The sequence below is a fragment of the Suncus etruscus genome, chromosome 1 (assembly GCF_024139225.1).
Source record: "Suncus etruscus isolate mSunEtr1 chromosome 1, mSunEtr1.pri.cur, whole genome shotgun sequence".
In the NCBI taxonomy this organism is placed as follows: Eukaryota; Metazoa; Chordata; class Mammalia; order Eulipotyphla; family Soricidae; genus Suncus; species Suncus etruscus.
Genome location: NC_064848.1, coordinates 175,789,725 through 175,809,141, shown reverse-complemented (window position 1 = coordinate 175,809,141; position 19,417 = coordinate 175,789,725). Strand labels below are relative to the sequence as shown.

The window sequence follows — 19,417 nt, the reverse complement described above, 5'->3', positions numbered from 1 at the left end:
TCTGTGCTCAGAAGATCATCTGGGGTACCAGGGATGAAACTCAGACTGACAGCAAACAACCTATCCGCTGTACTCTCTCGCCAGCCCCAGAAACTGTGATTTTAAGTCCCAGAAGTCTAAGTTTTAGAGTGACCTCCAATGTTCCTCTAGCAGACTCTCCTCCAGCTGCTCAACATCTCCTTCCAATGTCTATCTATTTGACACCCAGTGTGGATCTGGTGCTTGATAACAGATGAAACATATTTCACCATCTAGAAACACAACATTCCCAAACAAGATAAATTGTACATTAGGAATGAGAGAAGTGGCTGAGAACCACATTTGCCTCAAGGGGCCTCATCTGCCAGTGATTGAGTGCAAAGAGGCACCCAGGATCTGGCAGGCCCTGCCTCAGACTACCAGGAGAGAGGAATATTGCAGATAACAGCAGGTAGAAAATCTGCTCTTTTTTTTTTTTCTTTTTGGGCCATACCTGGCAACACTCGGGTTACTCCTGGCTATATGCTCAGAAATCGCTCCTGGCTTGGGGGATCATTTGGGATGCCAGTGATAGAACCCAGGTCCGTCCTGGGTCAGCCACGTCCAAGGCAAACACCCTACTGCTGTGCTATCGCTTCAGCCACAGGTCTCTTTCAAAGTTGTTTTTTTTTTTTTTTTTTTTTTTTTTGGGGGGGGGGGGCAAGCTCAGTGCTTGCTCCTGGCTCTCAGCTCAGGAATCACTCCTGGCAGGCTTGGGAAACCATATGGGATGCTGGGAATCAAACCCAGGTCCATCCTAGGTTAGCTACATGCAAGGCAAATACTCTACCACTATGTTATCACTCCAGCCCATTTTTTATGACTAATAATTTTAAGTTAATGGAAAGATATTAAATAGAATGAGGTAAAAATGAACCAGAGAGATAATAAAAGTAAGATGCTTGCCTTGAACATGGCCAATCCAAGTTCAATCCCCAGCACTGTAAAGGGTCCCTTAAGTCTTGCAAGGAGTGATGGAACACAGAGCAAGAAGCCCTGAGCACTGCCAGATGTGGCACAAAAACAAAGGTAGAGCTAATAGGCCAAAAAAATAGTATAGCAAGTAGGGTGTTTGCCTAGCACACAGCCAACCCAGGTTTGATCCTGGTATCCCATATAGTCCTATAAATCCTGCCAGAAATGATACCTGAGCATCGCTAGTTGGGGGCCAAAACACACACACATACACACACACACACACAAAAATGAGCTATAGGTGAAGATATGAGGTTCAGTACTTGCTTTGCAGACCCTGGCTCAATCCCTAGGGTCCCTCAAACACCATTAGGAGTGATCCTGAGCATAGCCAGGAATAAGCCCTGACCACTTCAGGATATGGCCCCCAAAATAACAAGCTCAATTTTTTCCCCTTCCTTCCCTTCCTTGTTATGTAACTTGCAGCACTCAAGGCTTGCACCAATGGGTGGTGGTGCTTGCAATCTAGTTGGCCCAGCTAAGATGTCCTGACTGGAGTGGGACATTGGGCTACAGTGCCCACACAAGGCTCAAAGACCTTTTCGTGTCAAGCACATCCTGGTAGCACTTGATGACTCACTGTATTGTTCATGTATGTCTCCACTGGGAGTCATGCCTCTGGACCCTGGCTGCAGTCCTCTGATACCAACTTTATGCTGTATGGCTTTCACACATCTCGCTGTGACATGACCAGAAGGTACTCACAGCACCTGGGATCTCAGATAGCAGAACTGCCAGGCACAGAAAAGAAAGGTACCACAGTTGGATTCAGTGCATGGAAAAGCACTGAGCAAACTCATGCCTGCAGAGCAGACACTGTAGCTAATGAGCCATCCCTAGAGTTCCTATCTGGGCTCTAAAATAAGGAAGTCTGGGGCCAGAGCAATAGTATAGCAGCTAGGACATTCACTTGCTTACAGCCAAACTGAGTTCAATTCTGAGTGTTCCATTTGGTCCCCTGATCCTGCCAGAAGTAATCCTTGAGCACAGAATGAGGAGTAAGTCCTCAGCATGGCCATGTGTTGATCCAACACCAAAATGAAATAAAATTAAATTAAATGAGAAATTCGACTAGAGCTAGTATAGGAGCTAAGGCACTGGCTCTGGTCTCCTTGTAGCCAAGCTTGGTTCAATGCCCAGCACAGCATGGTCAAGCACTGCTAAGAGGGACTCCCCCCAAGCAAAGAGCTTGAAATAGCCCCCAAGCACTGCTGGATGTGGCCCCTAAATCCCAAAAACCAAAATAAATCAAATAAATAAGAAAATCTCTGAAGCTGTTCATTACTGGTAGCTGAAAAACACTGGCTTGATCACAAAGACTATAATCTCCAGGGACTGTTTCATTTACTCAGTAAGAGGCAGGGAAATGAGGAAAGCATAACGAGTCAGCACACCTGCCACCAGAAGGCAAGAGGCTGGTGGAGAGTGGCATCTAAATTAGCCTGCACCCCGCTGATGAGGCAGCGACCTAGAGACGCCTTCTTCATTCAGTCATTAGCAGCATGGAACCTTTCCCTCAACAAATCTTTACTGAACAGCCTGCTATGTGTGGACCCACATTAATTGTCTCCAGCATACTCAAATCTGTAAGATTAAAACAATAATTTAGGGTGGGGGTGTGGCTTAGTGGAAGAACACTTGTGTGTGTTTGTGAGACAGACAGACAGGCAGAAGGACAGACAGACTTTGGGTTCCATTCCTGGTTCCACAAAATATAATCAATTTACATTTTGGCTTCTGTCAATGATAAATCCACATTCTTACAGCAACGCACAGATCCCTTGGGTGTCTCAAGTTGAACAAGCTAAACTCTCAACTTCTATAGTAAAAAGGACAAAGATGATTTGCAGGCAAAAACTGGGTGGCAGGGGACTATATCGCCTGGGAAAGGAAAAGTTGGTTGGGTCCAGAGAAGAGAAACATAGCAGAGAAGCAAACCTGCTCAAAATGGGTCCCACTCAAACAATCCCTGAGAAGTATCCTCATGTTATTTACCAAATGAAAGTAAATTTACTTTACAAACAGTTAGGGAATTCTTTATTTAATACCATCCTACTATAAAAGTTCACACAACTACTTCTTTCCCACCATGATCCTGAGCTTTATGACAACCTAGAAATAGGAACTGAAAGAGGCAAACATAATGCCTGGGAGATCAAGAAACCTTTACACAGTCCAACTGTTAAAAATAGTTCGACCGTCCTGTAGTGAATACAGTTTGGATATCAGTATACATAGTACACAAGCCCCTCAGGGCCCTGAAGAACCTTCAGACTCTTGTCCTAGTGTCTGTTGCTGCTGCTTCTGCGGAACTTCTGTCAGAGGCTGCTGGTTTGTTGCCAAGATCGCCTGAAGTGTAACACTGCTCTGTTCGTTCTTCTGGGAAACGTGACCAACTCTCTGTTGCTTAAAAGACCAGACATAAATATGACATACAGATGCTGAGGCAAATAGGACTAAGCACATTCCATCACCAAGTCAAAAACATAAAAATTTTATTACTGAAGGCCTGAGCAACAGTTCAGTGAGGAGTGTGTTTGCCTTGCATGCAGCCAACCCAGGCATCCCATATGAAATAATTTCTGAATGCAGAACCAGGTATAACTCCTGAGATCGCCAAGTATGGCCCAAAACAAAAAAAAAATTTTAGTATTAAAAAATAACCTGGGGGGGGCCGGGCGGTGGCGCTAGAGGTAAGGTACCTGCCTTGCCTGCGCTAGCCTAGGACGGACCGTGGTTCGATCCCCAGGTGTCCCATATGGTCCCCCAAGCCAGGAACGACTTCTGAGCGCATAGCCAGGAGTAACCCCTGAGCGTCACCGGGTGTGGCCCAAAAACAAAAAACAAAAAACAAAAAAAATAACCTGGGGGCCAGAGTGAAAGCACAGCAGTAGGTGTTTGCCTTGCATGCAGCCAATCTGAGACGGACTCAGGTTTTATTCCTGGCATTCCATATGGTCTCCTGAGCCTGCCAAGAATGATTTCTGAGTGCAGAGCAAGTAGTAACCCCTCAGCACCACCAGGTGTGGCCCAAAAACCAAAATAATAAAAAAATAAAGTAAAACTCCCTATAGAACCACAATTTCAAAAGCCCAAACAGTAACTCACTTGTTCTAAGTAGCAGTCATTATCATAAAATCCCAGCATCTCTGAGAACATTTGACCTTTAGTTTAGGAACATGAGTCATAAAGGGAGAAATAGCCCTTCTCTAACTTCAGACAAATAGACAACCCATCCTAACAATCATTTTAAAAGCAAAATACTCACCAGTTTTGCTTCTCCTACTCGTCTTAAGATAACACCTTCTGCTAATAAAGCCTTCCCAGTTTCCACAAACAATTTTTCTTCATCTGTCTCTCCATGTTTCTGTAGCTCAGTGTACTTCTCCACAAACCTGGAATTCCAAGTAGTCACGTCTTAAGAGTATATAGAGTATCCAGACCTATTATATAGCTTCAAGCATTTCATTAACAGATCTTCCAGTAGAAAGGATAAGGCATTTGCCTTCCATGTGGCCAATCCTAGATCAATATCAGGCACTGCGTATGTTCCTCCAGAACTGCCCAGAGTGATCTTTGAGCACTAAGTCAGGAGAAGGTCCTGAACACAGGTCTACCCCACCCCCACGCCCCCCAAAAACATCTTTCTTCAAAACCATATCTTTCCTCAACTGAAATTCAACAAAATTAATAAATGATGAATGAATCCTTAAGAAAAATAATTTTAGTTAACTTAGGAATTGCAAAATACTTACCGCTGACAGGAAGACTTGAAATTTGGATTAAACATATCAAGGGCTTTGTGACTAGATCCATAGGTTGAATAAAATTTCCTAGAAAAATACAACCACCACAGTATCAATCACCATTCATAGTTCACAAAGAATACAGTTAAGAATGATAGCTATATCGGGGCCGAAGCGGTGATACAAGCGGTAGGGTGTTTGCCTTGCACGCGCTAACCTAGGGCAGAAAGCGGTTAAATCCCCCAGAGTCCCATATGGTCCCCCAAGCCAGAGGCGATTTCTGAGCACATAGCCAGGATAACCCGAGAGTCATCGGGTGTGGCCCAAAAACCAAAAAAAAAAAAAAGGATGATAGCTATATGGTTCATCATGAAATACTACTCAGCTGTAAGAAAAGATGAAATCATACAATTTGCTGTTACATGGATAGATCTGAAGAGTATTGTCAGAGGGAGAAAAACAAACTCAGAATGTCATCTCTCATATGTGGGAAATAAAGAAACTTCATGAGGGAATATCAATGCCCAAAGGCAATAGAAACAAATAACTGGTCTTCAGTAGAGAGCTTGCTACTGGGGGGCAGAGGGTGAGTAAGTCAGGGAAGGGAGCACTAGGATAATGGAGGAGGAACAACACTGGGGGGCAGGAGGAGTGGTCACTGGTGAAGAGACAGGTATTGGAACATTGTACATTTGAAAATCAGTAACAAATATTTATGAAACTTTGTAATTCATAATTTAAAAAAAAAAGGAAAAGGATGTCAACTAAGGGTCAGTAGAGCAGGCACTGACACATGCCTTGCACATGACTGACCTAGGTTTGATCCTTCAACCCTGCAAGAAGTGATTCCTAAGTGTGGAGTCAGAAGTTAAGTCCTAAGCACCTTCAGGAGAGGCCCAAAAAACAAAAGAATGTCAGCTAAGCCTGAGGAGTTAAGTATAAAGGACCTTACAGCTTAGTCTAAGATGTGTGTTAGTGTGAATTTTGTTGAATGTTAATTAAACATCAGATGTTACACAAAAGGATCCAAAGAAGGGACTCATCTTCTCTCTATACCTCAACCCCCAATTCCCCTCCCAGAGAGCAATGCTAGTACACAGAGCTCTCCTTCACCTTCCCCTCACAATGTCCCACGTCCTTCTCCCCTGCATTTGCTGTTGCAGATGCTACAATGTCTAGGGTTCACCCATACCTAGCTGTGGAAAAAGTCAGACCTCAAACCTGCTTGACATTATAGAATAAGAAGTCTGTACATATGCATACCTAATATGTGACTGCTTGGAATTCCAGGTTTGTGGAGAGGTACACTAAGCTACAGAAACTGGAGAAGCAGATGACGAGAAGTTGTTTGTGGAAATGGAAGATTTTGTTAGCAGAGGGTATCATTTTTCAGGCAAGTAGAGCATGTAGTGCTAGAGACTAAACTGGGTCAGGCACATACAAGCTAAGTAGCATATTAACCACTGTACTCTCTCTCCAGTCCTGATTTTGCTTAAGCTTTTGACATATCTAAAATTTATTTTGCTATTATAAAGTATTGATAAATATTATGGATATATTTTTAAAAACACCTGGGTATTTGTTATGAGAAAAATGAGAACTCAGGAGCAACCCCAAAGAGCACCTCAAGGTATAGTCATGGTGACCCCCAAGCTCTCCTGGGAATGCCCCACCACCTCCCCCTCCAAAAAATAAATAATTTAAAAGTTACCAAATTCAGGGGCTGCAGTTGTAGCATGGTGGTAGAGCATGTGCCTCTCACTGTGGAAGGCTGAGTTCTACTCCTAGCACCGCATTACAAAAACAAGTAAAATAAAAAGTCACAGTGAGGTACCTGGTAAGAATTTTTTTAAAGAGATAGTCTGGGGCCGGGAAGGTGGCGCTAGAGGTAAGGTGTCTGCCTTGCAAGCGCTAGCATAGGATGGACCTCGGTTCAATCCCCCAGCATCCCATATGGTAGCCCCAAGCCAGGGGCGATTTCTGAGCACATAGCCAGGAGTAACCCCTGAGTGTCAAACGGGTGTGGCCCAAAAACCAAAAAAAAAAAAAAAAAAAAAAAAAAAGAGAGATAATCTAAGGGAACAGGAAGACTTAGTGCAGCAGGTAAGGTACCATATAAAGTAAAACAAACCAAGGTCAATACCCACCATATAGTCACCCAATACTTCAGAAATAATACCTGAACACAGAGCCAGGAGTAAGCCCTGAGCACAGCCAGATATGGCCCAAATACCAAACAAAAAAAAAGTAAAGTTTGATAAGATATTACAGCTTGCTTTGCTTGCAGTCAAGAGGGGTTCAGTTCCCAACACCTTTATCAGGGGAGGTGAACAAGTTTGACACAGAGAGCCAACATTTTAAACTGTAAGAGTCAGAGAGCCATACCACGCAGTGACCTGCCAAAACAGACAAACACTCACACAAAAGCATATAATTTTAATAATAATATATTAAACACATATTGCATTTTGCCATTTTGAGTGAGGGTCAAAATCCTGTTCGCCACCCCTGACCTATATGGTACTCTGAACCTCACCAGGAGTGATTCCCTAGTACAGTGCCAGAAGTAAGCCTTGAGCTCTACCAGATGTGGCTCAAATTAGGAAATAATGGGCAACTTGCAAGTCACTGAATAAACCAGTTACTGAGGTCACAGGATGAAATGACAGTGCCAGACCCACAGATGAGATGAAAAAAATTTTTTTCTCTAATGGCAACGAAGGAAAAGTCAGAACAACAATAAAGTACTGCACTAAATTAAAAGATACTAAATTAAAACACTAAATCACAAAAGAAACTAGCTCAAACATAGGAACAAAAAGTTACCTATACACTGGAGAAAGATATTTGCATATCTCAAGGGGATGATACCTAACTTAGAAAACTCACTGAACTCAACAAAAGAAACATTGGGGCGGAGAGATAGCGTGGAGACAGGGCATTTGCCTTGCATGCAGAAGGACGGTGGTTCAAATCCCGGCATCCCATATGGTCCCCTGAGCCTGCCAGGAACAATTTATTTTTTATTTTTTATTTTTTTTTGTTTTTGTTTTTGGGTCACACCCAGCAATACTCAGGGGTTACACCTGGCTCTACGCTCAGAAATCACTCCTGGCAGGCTCAGGGGACCATATGGGATGCCGGGATTTGAACCACTGACCTTCTGCATGAGAGGCAAATGCCTTACCTCCATGCTATATCTCCGGCCCCACCAGGAACAATTTCTTAGCATAGAACCAGGAGTAACTCCTGAGTGCTGCCACATGTTACCCAAAAACCAAAAACCAAAAACAAACAAACAAAAAAACAAACAAAAAAAAACCACTTCTCCAAAGGAAATAGATTGGGGCTAGAGTAATAACACAGCGGTAGAGCATTTGACTTGCACACAACCAACCCTGGTTCAATCCCCGGCATCCTATATAGTCTCCCGAGACTGCCAGAAGTAATTTCTGAGCACAGAGCCAGGGGTAAACCCTGGAGGCCGCTGGTTGTGGCCCAAAAACAACCCCCCCTCCCAAAAAAGGAAAGAAGACAGAGTGGCTCACAGACATGAGAAAAATGATCCATATCACTGAGTGTTAGAAAAATGCAAAGCAAAACATAGAGTCATCATCTCACGGCTACAAAGAGCCCAGATCAAAACAACTGCAAATAGTCCATGGGTCTAATCCCCAGCAACATGTAACACACACCAATCCCCTTTCTCAGCATTGATGTAAAGGCCACGAGAATACTAGAAAGGTTTTCAGTAGCCTTGTATTCACAGCAAAAGTGTCCATCAAATATGGCCTCATTCCTTGGCCCATCAGCCATTTACCAAGTGCCTGGTAAGGCAACCATGGTCTAGCCAACCACTGGACTCCTGCTCAGCAATTTCAAAAAGCTCAACTGTGCCTTCAGAGACACCAGGGAGGAACCAGAGTGATAGTACAGCTGGTATGACATTTGCCTTTTATGTGGTCAACCTTAGTTCGATCATCAGCATTCCATATGGTCCCTCAAGCCTGCCAGGAGTGATTTCTTTTTCCTTTTTTTGGTTTTTTGGGTCACACCTGGCAGCGCTCAGGGGTTACTCCTGGCTCTACGCTCAAATATCACTCCTGGCAGGCTCGGGGGACCATATGGGATGCCGGGATTCAAACCACCGTCCTTCTGCCTGCAAGGCAAATGCCTTACCTCCATGCTATCTCTCCAGCCCCCAGGAGTGATTTCTAAGCTCAGAACCAGGAGTAACCCCTGAGTGCCTCTGAGTGTGATCCAAAAACAAAACACAAAATGGAGACACCAAGGATAAAATGTGAGATTATTACAGTATGTAAAGTTTTGGGGGAGTAAACATGTTTACCAGAAGGTTTCACTCATATGAAATATAGAAGACCAAGGTAAAGGAAAATACCACAAAATGTGAAAACTATGAGTGTTACCAGAGGTTCATAGCACAGACTGATAAAGCTATACTGCCTCAAATTTATAGTACTGTTAATGGTCAATCAAAAAGTGTTGTTAAGAAAATAAAACAAGAGTTGTTAGGGAGGAAGATGCAGATCAAAGGGCTAGAGTGCATATACTAAGTGCAGGAACCCTAGATTCTATCCACAGTACCCCATGATCTCCCAAGAACCCCTGATCACCATCCTGGGAGTAGACCTTAAGTACTGATAGGTATAGTTCCACTACCAAAGTTTCTTATTGCTGGGCCAGGGAGACAATGCAGAGGTTGAGGGACTTGCCTTACATCAGGGGTCTCAAACTCAATTTACCTGGGGGCCGCAGGAGGCAAAGTCGGGGTGAGGCAGGGCCACACAAGGGATTTTGCTTACCGAATATTCGCAATAAAAAAATCGCATCAGTAAAAAAAAAATCGCATAAAACCGCATTAAACATTTGCATACCCCGAACAAAACTGCTCGGGGTATGCGAATGTTTAATGTGATTTTTTTCTGACTAATTCGATTTTTATTGCGATTGTTCGGTAAGCGAATAATCGTGACTACTGCGATATTTGAAGGCCGGCCGCAGGCCACAAAATGTTGTACAGAGGGCCACAAGCGACCCACGGACAGCGAGTTTGAGACCCTGCCTTACATGAAGCCCAACTCTGGTTCAAATTTCTAGCAGCGTATATGGTCCCTCAAACCCCACCAGGGTTGATCCTAAACACAGATAGATCCTATCACCAAAAGAAACAGTTTTTACTAATGAAATAGAAGAAAAGAGGGAGGGATGAGGGAAGGGAGAGGAAAGACCAACCATGTGCTTGACCCTCGAGGCTATTAAAAGATCTAAGTCCCTGAGATCAGCAACAGGAGTCTGGAGTTGCTAAGAAAGGAAGATACTAAACTGAGAATGATCAAAGAAACATCCCCAAAAGAACTGGACAGACCCTGGTTCGATTCCTGGCATCTATATGGTCCCCTCAGTCTGCCAGGAGCAGTTTCTGAGCACAGAGCCAGGAGTAACCCCTGAGCACTGCCAGGTGTGACCCAAAAACCAAAAACCAAACAATGTATGTAATCTATAAAGAATTTGGTACCTGGTGCAATTTTTTAAAATGGGCTTTGAAGACATTTTAAAGTTATGTATCTGATAAATCACTAAAAGTACCTTCTTAGAGTTGGACTTTGGTAAGGGCACTTGCTTTGCATACAGCTGACCTGGGTTCAAGCCCCATCTCCACATATGGTCCTCCAAGACCTGCCAGGAGTGATACCTGAACATAGTGCCTGGATTAAGTCCTGAAACAGCCAGATGTGGCAACCTTGCACATGTACAAACCCACACTCAATATCCACGTCTATATGGTCTCCAGAGCACCGCCAGGAGTGGTCCCAGAGAACAGGGAAAGGAGTAAACTCTGAGCATCACTGGGTATGAATCCCCACAAAAAAGGATTTGGTATTTTGAGAAGTTGAAAAGATACCTCAAGGAGCCTTAGCTGGAAATAGCCCCTCAAGAACCACTGTATGTGCCCCCCAAAAATAGTAGAAAACAAAAACGGATTATTTTTTACCAGGAAAGATGGTTCAAAGGTCTGTCATGTTTGCTTTGGTTGTGGAATCTTCATTTAGATCCCCAGTAAGACCAGGGTAGGGGACTGGAAAGGGAGAACCATGGGTAGGGTAGGGTATTTGCCTTGCATGAGGCTGAACACTTACAGTCAGCAAGCAAGGCTGACCTTGCAGCAAGTTGGAACACTGGCATCACAGATGGTCTCCCAAAACCACCAGAAGTAATTTCTGAATGTAGTCAGGAGTAACCCCTGAGCATTGTTGTGTATGACCCAACCCCCCCCCCCAATTAAAAAATAAAAAAGCCACAGTAGTCCTCCTTTCCCAGGAAAATTCTTTTTTATTTATTTATTTTTTTATTTTTTGGGTCACACCCAGCAGCGCTCAGGGATTACTCCTGGCAAGCTCGGGGGGCCATATGGGATGCCGGGATTCAAAATGCCATCCTTCTGCATGCAAGGCAAATGCCTTACCTCCATACTATCTCTCCAGCCCCCCAGAAAAATTCTTGGGGGGGGGGGTTTGGGTCACACTCTGCAGCACTCAGGGGTTACCCCTGGCTCTACGCTCAGAAATTGCTCCTGGCTTGGAAAACTATATGGAACACTGGGGGATCGAACCATGGTCCGACCTTGGCTAGCGTGCGCCACTGCTCCGGCCCCAATAAATCACCTTTAAAAAAGGTGAAGAGGAGGAAACCCACCAAGGGAAATGAGAGTCATTAGAGAGCAAATTACTGGCTCTGTCTCCATCCTAGCACAGAGAAACCTGAAGCTTGAGAATCCATCCTGCCACCCCATCACCCACCTCCTGCCCACGCCCGGGGCCAGGTACTCACGCTCGGATCTGATCCTCCTGGTAAAAGATTTCTGCAACCTGAGCTTTGGCTTTGCCATACCGCAAAGTGGGTCTTCGGAAGACCGGATCTCTCAGTGGAGGAAAGGCTTCATATATGTCAAACCAGAGGGGCTTCTCTTTCAAGACCCCAGCGCGAATCAGGTCCCGAGTCCTTCGGGTTGAGAATAGGGGAGGAGAGTGTCAGTTACAGTGACAAGTCTACACCCTGGGTTTGGTGGGGTGGTGTGTGGAAGGACCGCATAGCTTGCAAATGGAACCTGGGTCTGTGTGTGTGTGTGTGTGTGTGTGTGAGAGAGAGAGAGAGAGAGAGAGAGAGAGAGAGAGAGAGAGAGAGAGAGAGAGAGAGAGGTCTCTACCTACAGGTTAGAGGTGGAGACCAAAGGGGAGAGGGAGAGAGAAAGAGACAGACAGAGGGGGGTCTCTACCTATGGGTTAGAAGGTGGAGACCAAAGGAGAGAGGGAGAGAGAGGGAGAGAGAGGGAGAGAGAGGGAGAGACAGAGAGGGAGGAAGAGAGGGAGGGAGGAAAGGAGGGAGGGAGGGCGAAAGATCGAGAGGTCTCTACCTACGGGTTAGAGGTGGAGACCAAAAGGGAGAGGGAGAGACAGAGAGAGAGAGACGGGGGTGGAAGGTCTCTACCTATGGGTTAGAAGGTGGAGACAAAAGGGAGGAGAGAGAGACACAAAGAGAGAGAGACAGGGGGGGAGGTCTTTACCTATGGGTTAGAAGGTGGAGACCAAAGGGGAGAGGGAGAGGGAGAGAGAGAAGAGAGGATAGCACCCCCTCCAAGGTCAATGTAGGCAGGCCCACAGCCTCCTCGCTTCCTAGAAACCCCCACCCCCAGTAAGGAAGATTGGGGCGCAGATGCAACCTTGCACGGCCAAGAAAGACACGCCGTGCAAGGAGCCCAAACCAACTCTTCCGAGGCTGGGACGGGCCTGCCAGGGGACTGCCACCCAGCCCCTCTGCGGGGGATGCCTAGTCGTTGGGTCCCATCCATGGAAAGAACAGCAGCCCCCGCTCACCACAACCAGCGGGTGGAGGAGTCACTCTCAGCGCCCCCAAGCCCCCAAGAACGCACCGCGAGAAAATGCTCCCCACGGTTTCCAGCCGACTCCCCACCATGTCGAGCGCCTAGGACTAGGTCGAGTTGACAGCGCGGGCCGCGGAAACCGGAAGCGGAAGTGCCAGGGGCGGCCAGTCGCTGGTCGAACTCTCGATGGCCCGGGCCGGAAGTCGAATCAGGCAGAAGCAAAGGATAGCCGAGTTGGCGCCTCCGCTTGACGGCCTACTCAGTCGGGAGCAGTCGATACGAGGAACCCTAAGGGCAGTGGCGCCCCATTCAGGGCTGAAGCAATAAAATGACCGATGTAGGGGGGTGGGATTCATTTTGGCTTTTTCCTCTTCTGGTCGACTAACTCCTCCCAAGACGAGTTGGGGCTGCAGAGAGGGAGCGGGCGAGGAGGGAACTGACCAGACATTTTGCAGGCCTCGACCTGGACTCATCTGCTCTGCGTTGGACAGAGCACGGGAAACTGAGGCCCAGGGAGGGAAGGACTCACCCTGGAGCTCACTCAGGCTTCGACCTCGACCTCCAGTTTCCCCGCTAAAAGGGTTCTAGATCATCCCCTTGCATCATCTATCGCAGCAGGAATGTGCACAGAGATTGTTTTCTCTCTTCCCCACCCACCTTTTTGGGGTGCCTTCTTGCCTGCTTGAGAAGTGAATGCCCCTGGAACAAATAAAGCCGAAAAGGGGAATTTGTGTGTGTGTGTGTGTGTGTGTGTGTGGTTTTTGGGTCACACCTGGCAGCGCTCAGGGGTTACTCCAGGCTCCATGCTCAGAAATTGCTCCTGGCAGGCACAGGGGACCACATGGGACGCCGGGATTCGAACCAATGACCTTCTGCATGAAAGGCAAACGCCTTACCTCCATGCTATCTCTCCGGCCCCGAAAAGGGGAAATTTTAAAAAAAATAAAATAAAATAAAGCTCGATGGGAGTGACTAGAGTCACTTGCTGCCTTTTATTGTGTTTGGTTGTGTTTTGTTTTGTTTTGTTTTGCTGCAGGACGGAGATCATTGTGTCCTACCTACCACTGAGCTGAACACATAACCCTTTGCTCGGACTATTTACTTTCCAGAATCTCATTGTACTTCTATAGATAGGAAAGCACAATTTCATAAGGGAATTTGCAAGGGTAGTTACTGCAGCAATGTAGAGGAAGAAAAGTAATCCACTGGGGAAAGGCTGGAAATGTGTTAGCATGAATTCATAGGATTTCACTGAATCCTATGCAGTTAGGAAAATGAATCAAAACTTTTACCTAGAGACTAACCTCTATAAAGTGTTTGTATTCATGCTTGAACTTGCAAATCCAGTAGAATCACTTACAAACTTAGTTTTTTGTCAGCAAGAAAGAGCCTGCGAGTTATTTTCCTAAAAGGGATTAAGGAGCTGAGGAGGAGTGAAGCGTGAGCAGCTGGTTATCTCCTAAATACACACACACACACACACACACACACACACACACACACACACACACACCCCTACTTACAGGGTGGCAATTATCTTCCCTTTGTCTCAGAGAAAGTGAAGCCGCAAGGCCTTAAAGTCTGATAAGCTCCTTAGCTTACCTAAAGCAGGTGGACTTAGAGCAGAGGTCAGTTGGAAACCCAGGACTTCTGCCTCAAGGTCCTCTGGGACCAGAAGCAAAGGTGCACACGGGGCCAGATTGTTAATAAGTGGGTATACAGGGTGCTTGCCTTGCATGTGACAGACTTGGCCTCCCCAAGACTCCCTGCCAGGAGTGATCCCTGAGCGCAGGCAGGTGTGGCCTCCCAAAAAGCTAAGCCATGTGTAGCCACATGTCTGCAAGTACTCGTGGTTTGCTGTGAAGAGAGCAAACACACACACACACACACACACACACACACACACACCAGCTAAATATAGCCCTCCCAGTCCTCTTAACAAGTTTCTAATTCTGTCCAAGTCAGGGCTGCTGCCAGCCCAGACCACAGAACACTTCCTCTCTCCCACTCAGGCCTGCCCCAGGGCCTCTGCAGCTTCTAAAGCAGTAAAAGGGCTTATTCCCAGCCCTAGGAGGGGAGCCAGTGCCCATACTTCCAACTAGCAGGAATAACCAGACAGGTTATGTGTCTGTGGTTCTTCTGAGTCTCTGGCCTTTTCCTTTTCAACATACTTTATATGACTGTGACCATAGGGAGGGTAAAGAATTGGGGAGACCATGGAGATGTGGAAGCAAGAATGAGCAGATCACCCTCTGAGCCTGACTTCACCAGTACTGGGAGAGGAAGCTGCTGGAGCATACATGACAAACCTTGGGGTAATGCCTGCATCCCACTGGGAACACAAGATTATGTCATTCAATCCACCTGCTGCCATAGGTGACACCTAAACAGTCACAACACAGGAGACAGCTTGCAAACAGTTACAGAATTTGCTTTGCACTTCATGACTCAGCCTCCTTTGTTCCCCACAATGTACTGTCGATAAGGCACTGACACTCATGTCACCTTGGAAAATTTCCTGAACTTTCCTTCCATCTGGAAAAACATGGGTGGCACTGTAAATCATCTGCATGGCTCATTGCCAGATTGACCATGATTGCTCCTGTGACACTCCCCTGCCACCTGGCCAGGCAGTATTCAAGGCATATTGCTGGCTCTGTGCTCAGTGATCACTTCTGATGGATCACTAAGGAAACCATATGTGATACTGGGGACAGAACCCACACTGACTGCATGCAAGGTAAACATCCTTCCTCTGTACTATCTCTCCAGCCTAATTTTAAAGAGGAAAACCGGGACAGGAGAAATAACTCAGGCACCCCCCTGCATGCAGCCAACTCCGGTTCAATCCTGAGAACCCCAGATGGTCTCCCAAATGCAGCCAGAAATTATCACTGGGCACCGAGCCAGAAATAAATCCTGAGAACAGCTGGGTGAGACTTAAAACCAAACAGACAAATTTTTAAAGAGGAAAGCAGGGGCTGCATGAGATGACTCAAATGGCTGGAGGGCTTGCTTTTTTTCCCTGAAAAGAAAAGGGATACTCTGCCAGGAATACTCCCCACACCACCACCAAAAATCAAAAAGGAGGAAAGTAATACTAGATTCACCATACAAGGGCCAGGAAGATGATGAATGAATAGATGTTCAAGAAAGAGGCAGAAGGCCTTCCCTTCCCCAGGATCCAGGCTTTGCTTCCTCTGAGCCTCACACACTCTTCGTTCCAGAATGCATGAATCTTTTTCAAAAGCTCATCTCACCCTGCTACCTTGCTGCTGTTGGAACTCTGTTTACTTGTCTGAGGTAGCCTAACCTGACTTCTTTGAAGGCAGGAACTGAAATTCTTATCTGTCCCTTCGCACCCAGCCCAGTGCTTGGTTCACAGTTGGCCATTAGCATTGTAGTTAGTTTGTTTTTAATTTGTTTTGTTGTGGTGGTGGTGGTGGTTTGGGTTTGGGGGCCACATCTGTTGATGCTCAGGGATTACTCTTGGCCCTGTTACTCCTGGAAGTGCCTGGGGAACCATATAGGATGCTGGGGATCAAACCCACGTCAGCCACATACAAGGCAAGCACCCTACCTGCTGTATTATCACTCTGGCCCCAAGCCCTTTTGCTTTTCTGAGCAGAGCAATAATGAATTAATTCAATGAGACCACAGGAGATAGATTAGAGCCCACTTAAGCACACCCAGCCCTGCCCAGACACACCTACAGACAGAAGGCTGTGGGTAAGTGATCAGGTCATCCTGCGGGTATCCCTTTCTGGCTGTCCTGTCTTTCATTCACAGATGATCCCTCTCACAAACCACTGGGATTCCTTTTCTTTCCTTTGTCATCTGCAAAGTGGACATGAGATGTAGCGCCCACTCTAAGCTTTTAAGGGTTTGCACCTGCAGTGCTTAAAATGGTTCCTGATGCTTTGTAACTGCTCAGTGATGCAGATAGCTAGTGTCCTACAATTTAATCAAACCTAACAATTTTCAAGGCAGCTTCCGTGGGTTGCCCATTCATTTCCTCAGCAATTGGCAGCCTTGCACCCAAGAAGAATTCAGTTGGGCAGAGAAGAGAGAAGCATGTTATCTCTGCACCTGCCCTAGAGGTCTGTATCCCCTTGTCTACATTTATCTCCAAGGAAACCAGACCCAGCTGAGCCTGAGTAACAGGCTGGCCTTTTATTATGGAATTAAAGGCCAATTGGAATTACTGTGCTAGGGTCCTGGCGGTGCCACACCTGGCAGTGCTCAGAGCTTAATCCTGGCTCTGCACTCAGGGATCACTCCTGGAAGGACTTGAGGACCATATGGGGATGCCAGGGATCCACTACTTCCCTACTTGTGCTACTCCAGCCCCCATAAAGGTGGGCATCTTAATTAAAACAGAGATTTCAAAACCAATATGGCTCCTTCTTTTTTTGGCGGGGGGGGGGGGGGGGGAGGAGAGGAGGAGGAAGTAGAGCCTCTGGGTTCTTAAATGCGCTTTTGGGGCCGGGCAGTGGCGCTAGAAGTAAGGTGCCTGCCTTGCCTGTGCTAGCCTTGGACGGACCACGGTTCGATCCCCCGGCATCCCATATGGTCCCCCAAGCAAGGAGCAACTTCTGAGTGCATAGCCAGGAGTAACCCCTGAGCGTTACCGGGTGTGGCCCAAAAACCAAAAAAAAAAAAAAATGCGCTTTTGAATCTGAGAATCTTGGAAAATGCAGATTCTAACTAGTCATTCTGAGGAGGCCTGAAACTGTTTGCTTGTTTTTTTTTCAATAGGGGGCACATATGACAGAAGGAAGGGGTAGATCTGGTATTTGGGATCAAAACCCAGGCCTCAAACAAGTCTGGCATGTGTCTACCATTAGAGTTCTGAATCTAACACCTGACTCACCAAATTGCTACCAAGCCTGTAGGTTGGTTGAGTGGAGCCAGTGCTGCACATCAATAGAGTAGCCTGAATTTGTCCAGTCTTTGCCTATTTTCCTGCAAAAAGTTCCAGCATCTATGGGCCATAGAGATAGCACAGTGGTAGAGCGTTTTTGCCTTGCACACAGCTGATTCGAACAGACGATGGTTCGAATCCCGGCATCCCATATGGTCCCTTGTGCCTGCCAGGAGCGACTTCTGAGCGCAGAGCCAGAAGTAACCCCTGAGCACCGCCAGTGTGGCCCAAAAGCAAAACAAAACAAAAAAATGTTCCAGCATCTAGTTCTGGGATGGTGAGACAACTGGTTGCCACCTCCCTGATTGGCTGTGGGAAGGTGGTGGGCGACAAGGCAGGCTCATGCTGAATCTGTACTTAGCTTTGTGACTTGTTCAGAATAAACTTCTTGAGTTGATAAGGAATTCTGACTCGACTCTAGGAAGGATATGCTCCTTTTGTGAAGTCTCAAGTTTGTACAATCTTAGGGATACTTTTGAGGGGGAAAGCATACAAAAATATCTTTGTTTGGCAAATCTTACAAAATATCACCATGGGAACAGAGTAAACAGGTTTCACTTCTGGGAAATGGGGGTTCCGGATCTCAGTGGCCAGTGCCTGATACTTCTAAGACAAGAACACCAGGTGGCAGTATATGTACACAGCCCCTTCAGGGCTCCCCTTTTTACTCTTCACCCTTCCCCCACCTCCAGAAATTTCCTAATCATCCTCTAGCTGGCACAGCCAGCTAATCCAACAAATTAATCTATGCTGTGATAATGAGCGAAGTCATGTGTTTCTCTCTCAAACGCGTATTTAGCATTAATGGACGTGTCAAGGGATTGTTTTTAAAAAAGCAGGTTCTGCTAATAGGAAAGCTCAGGGCACTGCAGACTCCAGCACCACCACGAAGCTGATTTTAAGTGGGAGGGAGGCTTTTCTGTACTCCACAAATTTCACCGAGGCTGGATTCCAGGTTTTAGTGCCTATCCCCCCCCACCACCACCACTTCAATGTCTAGCTTAGTATTGAGGCTCCCGCTCTGTAGTTAGGCTACCTGCATTCAAATTTATGCTCACCTGTGAGTCCTCTAGAACAAGGAGCTTAATATCTGTGTGCCTCAGTTCCAGAAATGTGAAGTGGTAGTCACAGTTTCTGTCAGAGTTGAGGGAGTTAGGTCAGATACTGTGGCACCCCAGAAAAGAGAGTAAAGCACACAATAAGCAGTGGACATTCTCACCCCACAGCTACCTTCATTCTGTCCTTCTCGGATTCTCCCTTTAATTTCCTCTACCTCAGGGAAGTGCGGGAAGGGTGTGATAACAAGACCAGCTCTTTGGGGTATACAGTTTCCTCCACAGTGATCTCTAGAGTCAGGGTTAAGTTTTGGAGATGTCGAAGCATAAAAATGGGGGCTGGGGCCGGAGAGATAGCACAGTGGCGTTTGCCTTGCAAGCAGCCGATCCAGGACCAAAGGTGGTTGGTTCAAATCCCGGTGTCCCATATGGTCCCCCGTGCCTGCCAGGAGCTATTTCTGAGCAGACAGCCAGGAGTAACCCCTGAGCACCGCCGGGTGTGACCCAAAAAACAAAACAAAACAAAAAAAATGGGGGCCGATAACTGAAGCCTACTCCAGAGAGACTACTTACCAATTTAGCAGGAGGGAAGTCTAAGAGCATCACCTAGCAAAGCCAGCTTTGCAGATGAGAGTGAGGTATGAGGAGAGAAGGCCGGGTGTAACCTAACCCAGGTCCTCCATATCCTATTCCAGAGACTCCAAGCCAGGCTTGGGGCTGTGTCTCTTGAGCTCCTTTGAACCCAATAAGTCTCTGCCTTCTTTCCCCAGCAGGCACTGACTTCTTCAAAGAAAGGCTA

The 19,417-nt window shown here is 46.4% G+C and overlaps 1 protein-coding gene across 1 annotated transcript; it reads right to left on the bottom strand.

The window, feature by feature from the left end:
• Window positions 1–3,002: 3,002 nt before the first annotated feature.
• On the bottom strand, window positions 3,003–12,783 carry MRPS23 (mitochondrial ribosomal protein S23). The gene is made up of 5 exons (XM_049772710.1): window positions 12,688–12,783; window positions 11,589–11,759; window positions 4,749–4,826; window positions 4,262–4,388; window positions 3,003–3,399 (listed from the first exon to the last, which is right to left on the bottom strand). Exons 1-5 carry the CDS (start codon window positions 12,729–12,731, stop codon window positions 3,244–3,246), a joined length of 576 nt encoding a protein of 191 aa, XP_049628667.1. The 5' UTR covers window positions 12,732–12,783; the 3' UTR covers window positions 3,003–3,243.
• Window positions 12,784–19,417: the final 6,634 nt, after the last annotated feature.